The sequence below is a fragment of the Chenopodium album genome, chromosome 2, assembly GCF_948465745.1.
Source record: "Chenopodium album chromosome 2, dcCheAlbu1.1, whole genome shotgun sequence".
In the NCBI taxonomy this organism is placed as follows: domain Eukaryota; kingdom Viridiplantae; phylum Streptophyta; class Magnoliopsida; order Caryophyllales; family Amaranthaceae; genus Chenopodium; species Chenopodium album.
This window is the reverse complement of record NC_137835.1, coordinates 4,173,541-4,193,003: the sequence shown is the minus strand read 5'-3', so window position 1 is coordinate 4,193,003 and position 19,463 is coordinate 4,173,541. Positions and strand designations below refer to the sequence as shown.

Below are 19,463 nucleotides of genomic sequence, written 5' to 3'. Positions count from 1 at the left end.
TAGCGTGGTGTTGAAATCTTGGCAATGGCAGCCATGGCTTAGGTAAGATAGATGAAGAATGATGAGATAATTTCTGAAAAATTTTAGGCGAATGGGATAGTTGTATTGGATCTTAAAAATTCAGTAGGGTAGCATATCAGGAGTTCATTTCTGAGGAGATAGTATGGCAATAATGGCTGGAGGTTCTACACACTGTACACATGGAATATGGAAGAAATTGGTTGTTCTCTTTTTGGAGTGATAAGGGTAATATCGTCATTTCAGAAATTGTGATCAAATTCAGATATGGTCTTCTGGGCTGTAAAATATGATGGACAATAATTAAAATTAAAATGTTTAGTAGAAAATTATTATTTTGGCACAATGACATAAATAATATGTCGAACCTATTTTAATCGTACTATTATATATTCAGTAATCATGAATGTAGTTTTAGTAAGAAACAAATATTTCTCAAAACAGTATCAAATTATTTGAGATGTTTTTTAGCTTATAAAATATCACTAACATCTAATAAGCCCTGTTTAATATTCAGGTTATTACAGTTTGTACTACTATAATTTCTATGAAAGTGAACTGAAGAAACCGTTTGAAGAGATTCATTATCTTTTTAGCATTTGTTATTATTTTGTGATAGTGAACATAATAAAGTTTAGATACCCTTTGAAGAGGCCCAAATTATCCTGCTCAAGAATTTTCTGAGATCCCCACATTTGCCCGTTAACCAATTGGAATATCATTAAGGGAGAAAGGAAAGATGTCTTCAAACGAAGTGCATTTGCTTAGATTAAAAAGCCTGAACAAGCCAGCGCATCACAGCGATTTGTGTTAAGACTGAATTTACTCTTGATCATCCTTAGCTATAGAAAGTTAGTTATTGATAGACACCAAAACCCATGGACTAACTAATCTATGTAAATGATTCTTTTCTTCCACATCAGCCCCTAGATTATTGTTGTTCACTTTTTTCTGAAACTGTGAAGTGTTGGCTTTAATATGTGCTTTTAGGTTTCTGCTCGACCTGGATATTGCTGCTCCCAAGATTACTCTTCCTACTGAGTTTTGTCCAGATGGTGATCATTCAACAAAACTCATGCTTGACTTGGGGAATCTGATAATACGAACAAAGGTAGTTTCACTTTAACTTTTAATAGTGCAGGGTATGCATGTTAGGTAGTTTTCTAATATGCCTACTGCAAATGTAGAATGACCATGGATCAGAGTCAGCTGAGATCATGAATTTGTACCTGCAATTTGATATGGTGCTGAGTGACGTATCTGCTTTCCTAGTAGATGGTGATTACTGCTGGGGTGAAACCTCATTGGGTGGGCATCTTGGCACTTCCAAGTTACCCGGTGCTGTTTTATTGCCTGTTTTGGACAAATGTGGTGTGGTTCTTAGGCTTCAACAGGTAAAGTTTGTTTTTTGGCTAATAGAGCTTCAAAAATACAGAAGATCCAAATATGATTTAAGCTCACCTGCCATATGTAGTTAGACCTTGTGGAAGATCTTTTCCATTGTGCTTTGGCAGATTGCATATCTTCTTTATTGTAGTATTCAGGGTCAGCAATCTTCATTCTGTGGAATATTCACGCTTTCCTGCAATCTTGCTGATGCCTTGATACATACAGATAAGGGTGGAAAACCCATCATATCCATCAATGAGGTTGGCTGTTCGGGTGCCGTCATTGGGATTTTATTTTTCCCCAGCTCGCTACCATCGTTTGATGAAAGTAGTGAAAATTTTTGTGGAGGATGACGATAATGCTAACCGTTTGCTTCCGTGGACACAAGCTGATTATTCGGGTTGGCTGTATCTTTTGACTTGGAAGGTTTCTACTTCTTGAATATTAATCGCTTTGAAATTTGGTTCTTTGATTATTTTGTTAAAAATAATTAATAATGGAAACTAATCTTTACTGGGCGTCTCTTCGATTCCAGCGCTAACCTTTTACTGCACCTGGTTTTTGCTTTTAACCTATAGGGAGTAGCGAACAGGGAGGCTGTTTGGCAGCGAAGATACTTTTGTTTAGTTGGTCCATTCCTTTACATACTTGAAAATCCAGACTCCAAGACCTACAAACAATATCTGAGGTTGGGGCTCTTACCACTTTGTTCTGTTTTGTGATTCTTCTTTCAATATTTGCTTTATGTTGAATTTTGATTTTATACGTCTGTAACTTCTAGTTTTGTCCTCTCCCTTTGGGACAGTTTTATTTTAGCGGTTGTCTAAGAGTGGATGCAATGTTGGGTTTTGTTGGATTAGTGGATGCAATGGAATTTTATATAGGCTAGTGTAATGGATCTGGAGGAAACACTTAGAGCATGTACATTAGGGTTCTTGAACTAATTCTCTAATGTGCTCTTGGAGGAGAGAGAAATTAAAAATTTTAATCTTCCTCGAACTATGGGGTTTCTGATTAGCTCTTGGATGGAGCTCCATGGAGAGCCACATGAGAATGACTCTTCCCCAAGAGCCACTTAAATACTTATGGAGAAGCTATATGCTTGAAATATGTACTAAATCTTGTATGTTTTTTTGTGACCACTAGAGAGGTCATCGAAAGAGTTCATCATTGTCGGGGCTTTTTGAATATAGATTTTTACTTTATTTCTGGTGTATCTTATTGAGAAGAAGGTAGAGAGAGAGAAGGTAAGAGCTCACACCAATGTACATACTCTTATGATTTAGGACACTGCTATTTGGTTCAATACTAGGTAAGAATCCTACCTCTTGGTAAAGGTCAAGTGGAACGGAAAATGGCTGAGATGACGGCGAACCACTATTGAGATTATTTGAACCATTTTTCCCACGTAGTTCGTCAGTCAATCATTTTATTGTCAGAGTACTAGAGAGATATTTTTCTAGTGGCTTCTATCAATGTAATAAAAGAACCATCCGATTTTGTTACCCCTAGCAACAGATGCATGTATGAACCATCATTCTGTTTTGATTCTCCATATTCTTCTCCACATTCTGATTTAGCGAGATTCGGGAATAACTAGTGCATTACAATGAAAAGACTAATGTTGCGCCAAAGAATGTTTCTTAAGAAGAATTAGGACAAAGTGAGTGCAGAAGGACCTGAAAAGAATGTTGATCTTGCAAGAAGAAAGGTCTGTTGTGTTTTGAGTGCCTATAAAAGAGGGACAAAGGGAAAAATCTATGGGAGCAATCCACCTAGTCTGAACGAATCTTTTGACTATGACCCACTCAATTCTATGCCTGTTGTACGCTAGAATTGGTGATGAACTAGCTTTGGGAAAAAAAACACTACCCAGCTACGTTTAAAACCTTAAATTCAAGACTAAAAAATGCAAAATGGTCAAAGTATATCTTACTGAATAATCTGACTGAAAAAGCGGAAGATCCTTACCGAAAATGAAGGTCTATTTTTAGTTGATACTGCTCCAATACCCATCCAGGAGAAGAAACGACGAGTTTAAATAGTAACATTGAATGTAGACATTAATAAACTTAAAGCAAATATAATTTTGACTAGTGTCAAGAAAATGGGGGTCGGTATGTATATAGTTGGTAAATGTCTTTTTATATAGTATATGTGAGACTTGGTTTTTTTTATGAATCCTAGCTTTGGCGGTTCGTCTTTATTAATTCCAGCTAACAATTAGTTTTTAATAATATAGATTTGGGGTTGGGAGGTTTCATTTTTTTGGGTCTTCGATGACTAGTGATTTGATGATTGCGTAATTTTTTTTTATTTTATTTTTATTTTTATTTATTTACTTTTTTTTCCCCCTTATGTCCATCAACACTAGTACTAATCTTTGACGGCCAAGGCCATTGAGACCACCATTAAGGATTGTTTTTGATTGTGGGGGAGGAAGGAGGTACTTTTTTGTATGGTGGAGATGGGAGGGGGTGACTTTCGATGGTGGGGGAAGGAAAATAGGCAGGTTTTAGTTTTGGAAAGGAGGTGATTTTTTGTGGTGGGGGAGGGAAAAGAGATGGCTTTGTAGTGGGGAATGGAGGCGGTTATATTCTGGAGGAAGAGAGGGGTGGTTTTTGATGGTGGGGGGCTGGACAGCGGTGGAGGGAAAAGGGGTTGTTTTGCAGGGGACATCGGTAGGGTAGGAGAGGAGTTAGGCTTTTGGAAAAAAATAAAATTATTTATATAACCAATTATGAGTTGACACGTGGCAAGAAAACCGGTAACTTGGTGGACCAAATAAAGCTAATCTCCCAAAGTTCGGATAATAAAAGTGAATCGGCCAAAGTTGGGATTAATTAAACCAAATTTTCTAAATCAATATATCAATCGTTCTGCTACTAATTGTGAAATCATATTCACTCCTCTTTTAAGTATTCGGCTGCTTAGCTAAATTTATATTTCTATTTTTGTATTATTTATCACTTATAAAACCCAATACAATATCATTTACCATTTTGATTTAGCTATAAAATATTACTAATCAGCTTTGAATAGTAATGCATTGTACTTATTGGACAACTTAGATAGATTAATTTGTAATGGTGATTTGGTCAACTCACTGGCCGTTTGCAGTTTGAGAGGGAAACATCTGTATAAGGTTCCTGCAGAGAATGTTGGTAATGAGGAACATATACTTGCCATCCTTGATGCTACACGTGTCCATGCTCCTGGCAAGGTCCTTATACTCTCTTTTTGTTTATATATTAATTGCAAAATAGCAATTTTTTTTTTCAAAGTTAATTATTTGAAGTGTTGGGTTTATGTGATTGTCATTTATATTCAATGATTTCACTGCTGTTGGCCTGTTGCAGTTCATTCTATCCCCATTTTTGCATTTGCAGATTGTTGAGCAAGCAAATGCATTGATCTTGCGATTCGAGTCTGATGAATCTGAAAGCATTTGGTATACCCAACTACGGAATGCTATATATCGTGCATCAGTAAGTAGAAATTGTCTCTTTGTATCTTTTATTTTGGTTCACCAGCTATTTATTATGATTAAAAGTGCCGAGGGGAGTAGGAACTTTCTATTTTTGTTAAATATCAATTTGTGCTTTTTAAAGTACACTTTTTCTTGTCAATTTTATTATTCCTGGGCCTCTGTTGTTTGGCTAAGCTATCTTCGCTTTGCAGATTCAAATTTTAATTTTTTTATTTTAAAAATCATCCTTTGGCCATTAGATTTCCCTCTTAATACGTGGTTGATGGCCAGTAAATGTGATTATCCAATTTGATTCTATTTTCAAAACAGTAAAAGTGTATTACTGTTGAAGGTTGAGTCCTATATCCACTCCATTTTCCCCTTGTCGCTTTTTGCTTTTCAATATATGTTTAATGCTGCATATGTTTCTGGTTTTATGTTAAATTTAGAATTCAGCTCAAATCAGTACATTTTCTGAATCTTCATCGGATGCTGAAAGCTTGGAATCTGAGGCTGTTGAACACAATGGTGTTGATAATGTTATAAACATGGAGAAAATATTTGTTACTGGTGTGTTAGATGAGTTAAAAATCTGCTTCAACTATAACCAGGAGGTAAAACTACATTTCAGTATGTTGTAATCTAGATCTTTTGCTGCCAGATATCTTACTTGTCTTTGTGCTGCCTGGAAACTTAGTATGATGAGAGTTTTATGAAGATGTTACTATCTGAAGAAAAGCATTTGTTTGAATTTCGAGCTGTTGGTGGTCAGGTATGTTTGTTATCCTTGTACTTTTGCACTCTAAATACTACTTTATCACCATAGTTTTATATATTGGTTTGAACAGGTGGAAATTGCGATTAAGGATAATGATATGTTCATAGGAACTCTCTTGCAATCCTTGGAGATAGAAGATTTAGTATGTGGAGGAACTTCTCAACGTCAATATTTAGCCAGATCATTCATACAGGGACCTGAAGTTAGTATGATTTCTGAAGAATCTAGGCAGAGCAGTAATGGTGATTTGTCTGCTGAAGGTGATGATAAATTCTACGAGGCTCCAGAGAATCTGCCGGATAATGACTTCACCATCCCTGAAGTATCAGCATTTAAACCTCCCAGCTTTAGCAGGGTGCCTGGTCTTCTACCTGATAGCTCCTTTCAATCTATAACAGAGAAAACTGGGCAAAATGATGAGTTGGGAAGTTTTGTTAAAGCTCAAATAGTTATATATGATCAGAACTCTCCTTTCTATAGTAAAACCGATAATATGGTGAGTTGCTGTCTCTATTCTGGGCTGTGAAGCTTGATTGGTTGTTGATGTCAAAATGATTTTTTCTGTGGTGACTGCAGGTTGTGGTGACCCTTGCCACCTTATCGTTTTTCTGCCGTAGGCCTACACTAGCTGCTGTTATGGATTTTGTGAGTGGTATTAATTTTGAAGATGCAAGCTCTGTATCTCTCAGTGACAGTTCACCAGCTGCCGCTCAACAGCATGAAATTCCTGTTGAAGATGGTGATCCACAAAATACAACTATAGCTGCGCAGTCTGTTGCTGTAGGTCTCTTAGGAAAGGGAAAATCCAGAATTATTTTTTATTTAGTCTTGAATATGGCTCGTGCCCAGATAGTTCTTTTGAAGGAGGATGAAACTAAGCTCACTACTCTGTCTCAGGATAATTTGCTTACTTATATTAAGGTTTACTTTAGCTTGCCCCCCTCTTACGAGTCTTATCTTATCCTTGCATTATGCTATACGACATACTTTTATTCTTGTGAAATTGATTTTAACTAACTAGACTTCCTTTGGGTTAGGTATTTCCATCATCATTCAGTATCAAAGCTTCCATAGGTAATCTGAGAATAAGTGATGACAGTCTTTCCCTGGAGCACTTTTATTTTTGGGCTTGTGACATGAGGAACCCAGGGGGAAGTTCATTTGTGGAGGTATTGCACAATTTTGAATTTTTGTGCTAGCATGATTCTTTTTTTGGTTGGGTGTCATTACTTGTCATATTGGTTTTATGTCAATACTCTTTTGTTTGTTTGTTTGTGCACGCTCGCGCGTGTTTGCGTGCGTCCGTGTGTTCTTTTTGAGAAGTAATTACTCTTAACACAAAGTATTGGGTGAGGCAAGCCGCACCCAATGTTTTGCCAGTCGAGAAGGTATCATCGTCATTTTCTTGTGATGAAGAACAAGTTTCCACCCGATGACAAGTTGGTGGTGGTTACGATGAAGGAGAGGAGTGAGGTCATCCATGGCGGAAGAGAGAAAGATTATAATTGCTTGAGATTCTTGGATTTTTCGAAAAATGTCCAAAAATTGAATTGGGGATTTCTTATGTGATGTACAATTGTTGAAATTGATTGTCCCATATGATTGTATGTTGAATTGTGAGCATTTTGATAACATATGCATGTATTTTGGTTGAGAAATGAGCAAGTTATGTTATACCCATGGCCTTTAGTATGAGATCTTCAATGGAGGTTCCGCCATTTTATACATATCATCAAACAAATTATACATATTCTCAACAACTTATACATATCCTCTATCAAATAATTTATATCTTCCAATAATTTATACATATCCTCTATTGGTTGGATGATATCCTATATTGGCTATATGATGTCATTTATGATTGTGTCTATGATATCCTTTATTGGCCGGATGATAGAGGATATCATCCCTCTAATAGAAGATATCATCCCGCCAATAGAGGATATCATCCCGCCAATAAAGGATATCATATAGCTAATAAAGGATATCATCCAGTTAGTAGAGGATATCATCCAGTCAATAAAGGATATCATCCAGCCAATAGAGGATAACATCCCGCCAATTGAGGATATCAAAAATCAGCATTTCTTTAGTCTAGACTGACGCAATACCTTCTCATATTCTTAATTAGACGTGAAAAAGAATGAAACTGAAGGAACAATGGTTATCATACTTTTAAACCCCCCCTTTTTTCATTTCTCTGGGAAACTGAAGTTTATCTCCATTACATGCATAGATTTGCTGTATTTAGCTATTTACTACCAATTTTTTGGTAGATACTAATGTAAATGATGTTCTGTAATGTTTTTTTCCCCCTTTAAATCGATGAAACTCTAATATTTTGTTTTAATCTAATGGGCTGTCTAATCTTGTCTCACTCATAGTCATAAGTTACTACATGAACTTAGATACATTTAGCACAATTTTATGTGGTCACTCAAATTTTTCTGCCCATTTACCCTCTTTTTTGTTATATATATATATATTTATATATATATATATATTTATTATTATTATTATTATTATTTTTTTATCATTGTTTTACAGTTTGACTCTGTGCGTGCAGATCGATTTCTCTTCGTATGATTCTGATGATGATGATTATGAGGGGTATGACTATAGTCTCTCTGGTCAACTTTCTGAAGTGAGGATTGTGTTCTTGAATCGCTTTATCCAAGAGGTAATCAATTTTATGTTTATCTTGTTTGCTTAGCTTTCTTTTGTATCTTGCTCTAACGGTTAGAAATTGTATGTAGGTTGTTAGTTACTTTTTGGGTCTTGCTCCCAACACTTCTGCTGGGGTTGTCAAATTGAGGGATCAGGTTACTGATTCTGAGAAGTGGTTTACTACCAGTGAAATTGAGGGCTCACCTGCTATGAAGCTCAATTTATCACTTACAAAGCCAATTATAATAATGCCTCGGAGAACGGACAGTCTCGAGTATATATTTATCTTATTTATTTATTTATTCTCATATCAAGATAGAGTAGTTCGGTTTATTTATTTATATATTATTGTTATTGTTATTATTATTATTATTACTACTATTATTATTTATCCCGTCCTTGATGCTGAAGATCCTGTTAATATTGGTTCTAATGGGTTCTATTCTGCAGTTTCCTGAAGCTTGATGTTGTACATATAACTGTCCAGAACACCTTCCAGTGGTTCAATGGCAGTAAACATGAGATGAATGCTGTTCATATGGAAATATTGACTGTGATGGTAAGTTATGTCCATGTCAAACATTTGATATCTCTCTCTTTCGCTCTCCTTTTTCAGTGATTGATTTTAATCAAAATTTCAACTGTTGGAACTGGATCCATTGTCGTTTGGTCCTTTAGTTTCCTTTTTATAATGTTTTTGCTATGTCTTTTCTTCCCTATGAATATGACTGAATTGATTAGCTGAAGGTTTTTGGGGTTGCCAGGTTTTTTTGGTAAGAAAAATAGACTGTTCTCAGCTGAGAAGTGTGTACAGAAAAATATAGGACAAGGTGTCCTCCAATGAAAAATAGTCGATTAACATAGTTTGACGAACCAAGTTATATTTTGAGCCCCAGCTGATTTACTTTGGAACAACACTTTGAAATAACTTTTATCCTTCTAAAATTATAAGATTAAGATTTTATGAAAGGACACAAAGCGAACTGCTCAAAGAACAATGTGAAACCATTTGAGGCAGTTTCCGTGCCAATTTTCAGAAATTGACCATGTAACTATGCAAGCATTAAAGCTGAACCTCTCTGATGAATCTGCTGTTCGACCTAATTCAGCGGACTAAATCTGTCTCGCTTGATTTTTTTTATTTTTTTATTTTTACTTTTAATTTGTTAACCAGCTGTCCTATTACATCTTCTTAGAGCCTATCTCCTATAACATCTCAAGACAGAAGCCTTGTTAGAGGAATTGGGGCACCAATATGGGTTTTTTTTTTTTTTTTTTTTTTTTTTTTTTTTTTTTGAATAGTCATTATAGGTTGTTGTTAGCAATGCTTTCAAGTCCATTTTGTCTGTGTAGGTTGAAGACATCAATTTGAATGTTGGAACTGGAAAAGAAGTGGGTGATAGCATTATTCAGGATGTCAATGGATTGTCCATTGTTCTTCGGCGATCACTTCGAGATTTGTTACATCAAATTCCAAGCACCGAAGCAACAATAGAGGTCATTTTATCTACATTCATACACACTTTACTCTACAACAAAGTCATATCATTGCAGTCCCTATCTTATTTCATTGGTTACAATTTCATTGTGCTTTTCTTATTAACTTTTTTTCTTAATTTGTGTTTGTAGATGGATGTACTGAAAGCTTCTTTATCTAACAAAGAATACCAGATCATTACAGAATGTGCACAGTCTAATTTATCCGAGTCTCCAAATATTGTGCCTCCCTTGCAGTGGAATAAAAAGACCCCCTCCATTGACATGATTGAGTCTGCTGCAACTTTCGAATTAGGATCTACTGAAGTTGATTCTCATACTAGGGAGGTCTGGATCAGCTTGAAAGTCATTGTTGCTATTAATAAAGTGGAATTGAGCTTACATTCAGGTGTTGCAAGAGATGCTCCATTGGGAACCGTTCAGGTATCTATTAATAGTAGTAGTAGTAGTAGTAGTAGTAGTAGTGGTAGTAGTATTGAATAATTTGATATTTAAAAATGATGAGTGATTTAGTGGCAGATGATAGAACTTAGATGTAGTTTATGGCAATGCCTAATTGAACCAAATGGAAATGATTCTGAAATGTAAAATTTTCTGTTCCAAAACATTATGTATGATATATGTGCAATTAGTAATTGCTGAACATGATTATGATAAATAATCTCATCTACATGATTCAGAATTCAGATTTCAAATTTTCATGTTCGGTGGTTGTTTTCCATCATACTAGGATGGGATAGTTATTGTGGATAAATCTGTTGCTCCCCTTAAAATAAAGGTTATATGTCACTACTCTTAAGCTAATCTGGCCATTATTGTTTATTAGTTATACACATCATATGTTTATAGTGTATCTTTTTGTATACAATCCCTTTTAATTTCTCATCACTTGTTATTTATTTATTTTTTGAATAGTTTTATTTGTATTTGCTTCATTTATAATATGGGATCAATAATATTCTTTGCTATAACAGATCAACACTGCATGGCTTCTTTACAAGTCTACCACAGGCGGAGAAGATTTTCTATCTGTCACGCTCCAAAGTTTTAATGTACTGGATGATCGTGAGAGTACTCAGGAACAATTTAGACTAGCAATTGGGCAGCCAAAAAGCATTGAGTATAGTTCTTTAGAGAATGAAATCAGGCAGATAGATGCTACAATGCTTGTTGTCGATGCGACACTGAGTGAGAAATCATCATCTATATGTTTGTGTTTGCAAAGGCCTCAATTGCTTGTTGCACTTGATTTCCTGTTGGCCGTTATTGAGTTTTTTGTCCCAACAGTTCGCGGCATATTGTCAAATGAAGAGGATGACATGCCCATGAGTTTAGTTGATGCAATCATTTTGAATGATTCTACCTACACCCAACCTTCATATGAATCTTCTATCTCTCCAAAGACACCCCTTATTATTGATAATGAAAGATTTGATCATTTTATCTATGATGGCAATGGTGGGACACTATTGCTGAAAGATAGGCAAGGTTCTATTATTTCATCTTCCAGCACAGAAGCAATAATATACGTGGGAAATGGGAAAAGACTGCAATTCAAAAATGTTGTCATTAAGGTGGCCAGCCTTATTAAATTAATTTCTTTCAATATTTGTTTACTATATATTAGCTTGTGTAAGGTAAAGAAGAAACACTAATTTAATTAGTGTCTACTGTCGCAGGATGGACGTTATTTGGACTCTTGCATTGTACTAGGAGATAATAGTAGTTATTCGGTGTCTGAGGATGATCACGTTGCTTTGGAGTATGATGATGAACCTTCAAAGGATTTTTCTGGGACTTTTCAAGTTACAGAGAACCAAAATACTGATAATGGCGAACCTCCAGAATACATAATTGAGTTGCAGGTTATGCTCTGTTCAATTTTCCCTTACTTTCTACATGGAGATTTAATTTCATTCTTGGCTCTCTTTTATATCTTCCTTAATTTTCTTGGATGCTCTTTCTTTTGCTCACTTTACTCACCATATATATATAAAATGACTATCTTGTTATGTCCCTTTCTTTATATCGTATGGTTCCTTATGACGATTCATGTTAGGCGACCCCAAATCATTTTGGGACTAAGGCTTTGTTGTTGTTGTTGCAATCTTTTTAATGTTAGTAAAGAGGGGAAGAACTGATCTATTATTACCAGGGTATTTTCCAGGATGAATCTCTCCTATTTACAAGCTAACATATTTGCAAGTAGTAGATTTAATGAAAATCTGAATAATTTATACTTGGATTTTTTTTTTCTTTATTTTTGTCTAATTTATTTTGGGGGGTGGGGTAGGGCTGTTCAAATTTCTTTCCAAAAATTACACTGAGTTTTTATCTTCCAATATCAGTTTTAGGTAAGAAAAAGAGGTATTATATGCTTTCAAATATTATTCTGATATGTGTGTACTTTCAGGCAATTAGTCCAGAGCTCACTTTTTATAGCTCATCAAAAGATGTGGGAAATTCGGCAAGTTTATCCAACAAATTGTTGTATGCGGAGCTGGATGCATTCTCCAGGTTAGATTTCTCATAGTAAATAAGCCACTATAGGTCAAGTCCTTGCTTTTGAAGTAAAAAGAAAACTTGTGAAATGTATTGCTTTCACGAGAGCCTCATGGGCAGAAGTCAATTTAACCTTTGAACACCTGATAATTTCCTGCAGTTGTTGCATCATTTCTTTCTCACTCTGAAACCAAAGAATGATTAAATGAGTCCATCTTCTTACAGCCTTCCTATTATATCTCCCCAATCTCATATAAATTATTAGTCAATGGTGGGCAGAAAGCAAGTAAACCTTTGAACACCTTCTAATTCAATCAATCAATCAAAGCCTTAATCCCATAAGTGGGGTCGGCTACATGAACCAAAAGTGATTATTCCGTATAGTCGCTAACCCAACGTTAGAAAACAATTTATTTCCAGGGAGTAGTTATCTCACTAAGAACAAAGAGATAATTTCACCCTTCTGTATGATCAAGGTATTTGCACTGGAAAATTAGCCTTTGGTTTTAAAATTTATGCTATTATTAAAATCTACTAGTCTCTACTGTCTGTCTATTTTTAAAATTCAGAATTGTTGTGGATTTTGTTGTAGTATTTCCCTCCTATTTTGAGGAAGGGAAGCTTAAATGCTTCGATGTTATGTAATGCAGTAAATATTTGGTTTTAGGATTGTGTTAAAGGGTGAAACCATGGAAATGACTGCAAATGCACTTGGATTGACAATGGAAAGCAATGGAGTCAGAATTTTGGAGCCATTTGATACATCTGTCAAGTTTTCAAAAGTTGCTGGAGAGACAAACATACATCTCTCATCTTCTGATATATTCATGAATTTTTCCTTCAGCATCTTGCGTCTTTTTTTGGCTGTTGAAGAAGATATTTTGTCCTTCTTAAGAATGACGTCAAGAAAGATGACTGTCAGTTGTTCTGAGTTTGACAAAGTAGCAGTTGTGGAATGTGAGTTTCTTACTTTTGGACATTTGTTGTTGCATAGTATTGTTATCTGCGCTATCATCTTAATAATTCCTTTGATTCCTCAGACCCGAAGAATGACCTCATTTTTGCCTTTTGGAGACCTCGTGCACCCCCTGGCTTTGTTGTTCTCGGTGACTATATGACTCCACTGTTAGTGCTGTCTCATCTATTTTTCTGCCCGTTTTATTTTATATTGCTTTTGACTGTTGTAACTCTAAATTTTGTGCCAGAGACAAGCCACCTACCAAAGCGGTTCTTGCAGTAAATAAGAACCTTGTAAGACTCAAGAGACCTGGGTCGTTCAAGTTGATATGGCCACAAACTGCATCTGGTGATGTCTCTGACGCCGAAGGCATCAACAGACTGCCATCTATTCTTCAGGAGGGCAACGTAAGCTGTTCAATTTGGTATCCTGTGGCCCCAGAAGGTTATATTGCTCTGGGCTGTGTGGTTTCTTCTGGAACAGCACCTCCTCCGTTGTCGTCTTCGTATTGTATCTTGGCTTCTTTGGTTTCTTCTTGTCCATTAAGGGATTGTCTTGTGATTGGAGCAAGCAATGAGTACGTGACTATAAGAACCCTTTCTGTTACTATTTTACTTAAGAATTGCGGGGAATGAATTAAATCAGTTTTATCAAGCAGTATCGAGCATTTATTTTTGGCATTTTATGTTTTTGTATGTTACTAAGATGGGTCTGGTATCTTGGAAATTCTGCAATTTGTTTTCGCTCTCAGTTTTTGTGATTAATTATCAATTAATTAAAAAGTTGGAATAATGCTGTAACTTTATTTTGTTGAAACTAATCTGGTTTATGTAATCTTTGGAGTAAAGCAGGTTCTCAATGGCTTTGCCCTTCTGGCGTGTGGATAATTCTGTTGGCACGTTCTTACCAACAGATCCTAATTCATTGAAGCTGGTTGGTGGAGCATATGACTTGCGACATATTTTCTTTGGGATATCAGAGTTCTCACAAGATGTTCCTAAGAGTATGCCTCATCATGCCTCACCGCGTGATGGACCCCTCCCTGTGGAACCGTCGGTTGGAAATTCTGGTCGGCGTTTTGAGACTGTGTCGCTCTTTGATCTGGTGTGGAGCAATCAAGGTTCCACTTCAAAGAAAAAACTCTCAATATGGCGTCCAGTGGTCCCACAAGGGATGGTATTCTTTGGCGATATTGCTGTTAAAGGGTATTTCAGATTTGTAATAGACTTTAATCTTTATGTTTGTTGCTTTTATCATTATTGATTGAGAGAATGTATTGGCCATAGGTTTGAACGTCCAAATGCTTGTGTTGTTGCTGAAGACATTGGTGATGAAATTTTCAAATTACCTATAGGATACCAAATGGTTGGTAGAATTAAGAAGCAGCGGGGAGTAGATCCTATGATATTTTGGTTGCCTCAAGCTCCGCCTGGTTATGTTCCTCTGGGATGTATTTCCTGTAAAGGCTCGCCCAAGGATTATGATTTTAGTGGCTCATTGCGATGCATACGGAGTGACATGGTTGTTGGGGATCAATATTCGGAAGAAAGCTTGTGGGATACATATGATGCTGGTCTTAGAGCAGAACCATTTAGCATATGGGCAGTTGGTGGAGACTTTGGAACTTTTCAGGTGCGGAGTGGAAACAAGAGGCCTTCCAAAAGATATGCGGTGAAGCTTGCTCATAAATATGTAACAGATGGCAAGGAAGATACAGTCATTGATGCAGAAATTAGAACGTTTTCTGTTGCATGCTTTGATGACTATGGTGGCTTGGTAAGTGATGCCTTATTTGAGATCATTAAGTATCCAATACTTCCTCAGTTCTGAATTAATTGCTCCATTTCTCATTTTACATTCTTCTAACTTTCTTTTGTGATTTATATGTAAGTAAATATATAGTCATGTTTGTTGGATTTGTTTCTATGTATATACTTTCAAAATATCAACCTTTTATAGCGTTTACTTAAAGGGAATTAAAGATATTAGTGGTCATAGTTGTATGTAGTAGGGAATCACAAAACTCCAGATGGAGCATTTATATAAAAACGGGGGAAGTAAACAATTTATAATTTATCTGAAATGTGTCATGCAGCCAATGGGCTACCTGAGGTGTTTTTGCTGATTTTCATGATATAACATTTTTTTATGATTGACATCTAATCTTCCAAGTTGTAATCTCTAACATCTGTCTAAAAGTGCACTGATAATTAAGACTAAAGGATTACTTTTTGGTTATATGGTTGATATATTTTGGGACACTTATACATACGCCTGTTAGAGATACATGCCTAATGCTATTGGTTGGGACAATTATCTGCACAAGAGTGAGAAATATGATTTTGAAAGTTTCTGTTGTTTTTCTTATCTTGGTAACTTCTTGATGTCACTTTGTTGTTGAAATATGCAACGCCCTTTCCCTTGCATAATCATTTTATGTTCTTGCTTTTTTATTTTATATTTGCAGATGGTTCCGTTGTTTAATGTGTCCTTGAGTGGTATTGGGTTCAAATTACAAGGAAGGCCTGACTACCAAATCTCCAATGTAAACTTCTCTCTTTCAGTGAGGTCATACAATGACAAATACGAGTCTTGGGAGCCTGTGGTAGAGGCAGCTGATGGGTTTTTGAGGTAAGTATTGATTTTAATGTCGCAGATTATATGTTACAGTTGTTCTTTGTGATTAACGAATGTTTAGCCTTGATCTCAATTTTGGCATGGTTGCCATATTTGAAGAAACTGCTAATGAAAAAAAGGTATTGCACACGTGAGGATTGATATCTTGCAACGGAATTAAATGTTTCACACTTATCTCACCAAAATATTGCATTACACTAAGGGGCCGTTTGGTTAGCATGGTGTAAACGGAATGGAATGAACAAAGGGAAGGAAAGAGAATGGAATGAAAATCCCTCAAATTTCCTATGTTGTTTGTTTTAAAAAACAAAAGGAATGAAGCCACTAATCCCACCACCATACCACCACCACACAACAACCTATCTCTTCACTTCCTACCTTTTCGAACCACCATCTAGCCACCTCACCATGCGCCGCACCTCCCCCACCACCGCCGCGCCTCCCAGGCCCTCGCCTCCCTCCCCTCCTCCGGCAAAACTCTTCCCTTCCCTGAAAATATCCCACAACCCCGTACACCCTAGAAACCCCTCCCTATCCCTGTAGAACCGCCTAGGGTTTTACGGGGGTTGTGGGATGTTTTTGCGGGGGAGGGGAGGGGCGGCGAGGGTCGGGGGAGGGACGGCATGGTCAGAGGAGGATGGCGAGGGTCTGGTATGAAGGTGGCTGGTTTTCTGGTGGTGTTGGTAGGTAGGAAGGTGGTGCTGTGGTGGTGTGATGGTGGCTAGGGAATGAGAATGGAAATACCTAGGGGTGGTGGGGAATGAACTTGGATGAAGGTAATGGAGGTGGTAAAGGGAATGGGAAAAATCAGCTAACAAACAGCAACAAAGGGAATCAAGGTGGTTGATTCCCTTTCCCTTTGATGAATTCCCCAAACCAAACGGTCCCTAACTCCTTCTACAGAATATTAGTTTTGCAACGAGAGCAAAGGCTAAAAATTTAAATGGTAATCTTATGATTGCAGAAAATATTGGCCAAAATCCGCTCTTATTGCATGTAAGCTAATCTAAACTCACCTTAGATTTCTCTCATCAGTTTTCCAAAAGACCCATGGAACTCACCCTTAATTAGCCTTCCTTACTTTTTTTGAGCTTCACTTTCCCCACCTTTGCTCTTTTACATGCTACATAATGTGTTAAGTTTTCTCAATTCGTGATTAACATGTCTGAGAGTGGATATTTTAGCTCTTTTGTGCTAATTTGTGTTTGAGTGTCTTTAGTTCTTTTTTTGTTGTGTGATTGAATTGTATCATTGTATGTGGTGGCTACTGGCTAGCTTTTAGCCTTTGTCAAAAGTACACTTTGAACTAATCTCACCCAGTGGTTGACAGTTGTTAGACTGTCAGCTGTAATTTCTTACCTTGTTAGAAGGCTTCTCTAATAAAAATGGTTGTTTTTATTTTTGTTGCATGATTTTGTCATGAGTTGCTGTCTCATGATTAAAATATGCAGGTACCAGTATGATGTGTCTTCCCCTGTTGCTGCTTCACAGTTACGACTCAGTTCAACCAAAGATCTTAATGTGAATGTTTCTAGTTCTAACATAAATATGATTCTCCAAGCTTATGCTAGCTGGAATAGCCTCAGTGAAATCCAAGAGTCCTGCGTTACTAGAGTATGCTCTTGACTTTTCTAGTTATTAGTGTATGATATTATTGTAAGCTACTTCATGCATATATGTTATATTTGCCACCTATTTTCAATATTATGGACCATTTCTTGATTATATTTTGTTGTGTTGTAACTTTATTTGGTGATACCCTATTCTTCAGGAAATTGTTTCTCCAACTCATAAGGATACATCAATTGACAGTGTGCATCATAAAAGAAATTATTTCATCATTCCACAAAACAAGCTCGGCCAGGACATTTTCATCCGAGTTACTGACATTAATGAGCTTTCAAGTGTATTCATGATGCCATCAGTGGATCTGAAGCCTCTTAAAGTTCCCGTGCTGAAAGATATGCTGGATTCTCACTTCCGAGGGAATATTGGCCAGAATATCCGTACAATGGTGACGTTGATGATTGCAGAAGCACAGGTATGATCAGAAAAAGTTTAATTAAGAAAAGAAAATTGTCCTGAATCAATTTCAAAGTTCTACTTGATATGTAGCATAGCTCTGTACTAGTGTATAGTTTGTATAAATTTACATCTTACTCTTTGTATTATTGGTTCGTGATTGCTGCAGCCTCACTTGGATCCTTATGCAAGCAGGCTGATAAAATATGATGTGTTTAATTGTTTTTTGTCATTCCATAGTTGAAGGGTTGATGCTGTGAACGTTTTACAGCCATCATGTTTTAGTAGCTAGGCTGGACATTAAATGGTCATAATTTAACAGCCATCATGTTTCCTCTTTTTTGTGGGACTTTGATCTTGACATATTTTTACTTGATTATAGGATTACTAGTGTTGTTATAGACAAGAAAGTGTAACAAATTTCGTTTGTCAAGCAGTAATAGTGCCCCTAGCGCAAAAGGAGGTGGATTTGTTTATCATGTATCATTGTATCCTCTTCCCCCCCCCCCCCCCCCCCTCTCTCTCTCTCTCTCTTTTTGCTGCCTAATCACGAGCAATATCAATTTATCTGATTGTATATGGAATAGTGATTTGCTATAAAAAGCATATTTAGGAGTTGGACTGTTCTCTCGGTCAACATCTGGAAAATTTCTCCCTATTATTACCAATGGCAAAGCAATTAATAATCCTGATGGTTATTTGCATCATATCAGGTGAAATAAATGATATTGCTCCTTTGCAATTCTCTTTTTTTCTAAATATTTCACTGGACTAAGTGATTATGTGATCTGGAAATTGGAAATCTTATTCTTTTCATGCATCCAAGTTTATTGCAATTACATTAGATGAAAGTTTCCTGTCTATTGCAACGTGTGGAAATTTTTTTTCTAGAATTTAATGTTTGTTTGTTGGTAGTATGTCTTCTCATTTATTTGATCCATGTTTTCAATTACAGTTTAAAAAGTTGGATGGTCTATCTTCTCGTCAGTATGCTGTATCAATACGCCTTAGTCCAGAACCTATTCTGTCAGATGCTACAGCATTGAATCAGCTGCAAAGTGTTCGCACATGTGGGCGTCACTCTGAGTCTATCAGTTCTTTGAAGCTCGAATGTGTTAAATGGAGAGAAGTTTTCTTCTTTAAAGTTGATTCTCCGGTATGTCAGAAGTGTTTCACTTTATCTGAGTTTCACTACTATGTTTGTATGTTTTCCTTCCCTCTTTCACTGTTCCCCTACCTCCTCCTCCTCCCCCCCCCCCCCCCCCCCGGGGCCCCGCACTCTGTCTTATTAACTTTTACTGTCTCAGACTACATATCTATTTAAGTTCAGGAAAAGAAACATTTTAAGTTTAATGATAGTATAGCTTATGCGAATCTTTCCATGAATGTTGGTGGGGTCGATGATTTAAAACAAGCTGCAAATCCTCAACCCTCCCCTTCCAAACCCCCGCCCCACCCCAAGAGAAGATTTTGAAAGGGTTATAAGCCCTGCCTGATTACTCAGGTGAAACAATCTTGGAGTA

The 19,463-nt window shown here is 36.5% G+C and overlaps 1 protein-coding gene across 2 annotated transcripts in view; it reads left to right on the top strand.

Annotated features, from left to right (window-relative positions):
* The window catches only part of LOC145593604 (uncharacterized), a 47,612-nt gene that overhangs the window by 11,663 nt on the left and 16,486 nt on the right, over positions 1–19,463 (top strand). For both annotated transcript variants that reach the window (XM_081649893.1, XM_081649884.1), the window contains exons 16-43: positions 1,009–1,129; positions 1,206–1,412; positions 1,633–1,833; positions 1,986–2,095; positions 4,528–4,630; positions 4,797–4,895; positions 5,326–5,490; positions 5,574–5,648; positions 5,725–6,150; positions 6,231–6,575; positions 6,692–6,823; positions 8,224–8,337; positions 8,414–8,598; positions 8,775–8,883; positions 9,678–9,821; positions 9,954–10,244; positions 10,796–11,395; positions 11,501–11,686; positions 12,235–12,338; positions 12,991–13,280; positions 13,364–13,448; positions 13,529–13,858; positions 14,133–14,486; positions 14,568–15,057; positions 15,749–15,912; positions 17,370–17,532; positions 17,690–17,959; positions 18,896–19,096. In XM_081649893.1, the coding sequence (XP_081506019.1) occupies positions 1,009–1,129; positions 1,206–1,412; positions 1,633–1,833; positions 1,986–2,095; positions 4,528–4,630; positions 4,797–4,895; positions 5,326–5,490; positions 5,574–5,648; positions 5,725–6,150; positions 6,231–6,575; positions 6,692–6,823; positions 8,224–8,337; positions 8,414–8,598; positions 8,775–8,883; positions 9,678–9,821; positions 9,954–10,244; positions 10,796–11,395; positions 11,501–11,686; positions 12,235–12,338; positions 12,991–13,280; positions 13,364–13,448; positions 13,529–13,858; positions 14,133–14,486; positions 14,568–15,057; positions 15,749–15,912; positions 17,370–17,532; positions 17,690–17,959; positions 18,896–19,096 (6,064 nt within the window). The remainder of the gene's footprint in view (positions 1–1,008; positions 1,130–1,205; positions 1,413–1,632; positions 1,834–1,985; positions 2,096–4,527; positions 4,631–4,796; positions 4,896–5,325; positions 5,491–5,573; positions 5,649–5,724; positions 6,151–6,230; positions 6,576–6,691; positions 6,824–8,223; positions 8,338–8,413; positions 8,599–8,774; positions 8,884–9,677; positions 9,822–9,953; positions 10,245–10,795; positions 11,396–11,500; positions 11,687–12,234; positions 12,339–12,990; positions 13,281–13,363; positions 13,449–13,528; positions 13,859–14,132; positions 14,487–14,567; positions 15,058–15,748; positions 15,913–17,369; positions 17,533–17,689; positions 17,960–18,895; positions 19,097–19,463) is intronic.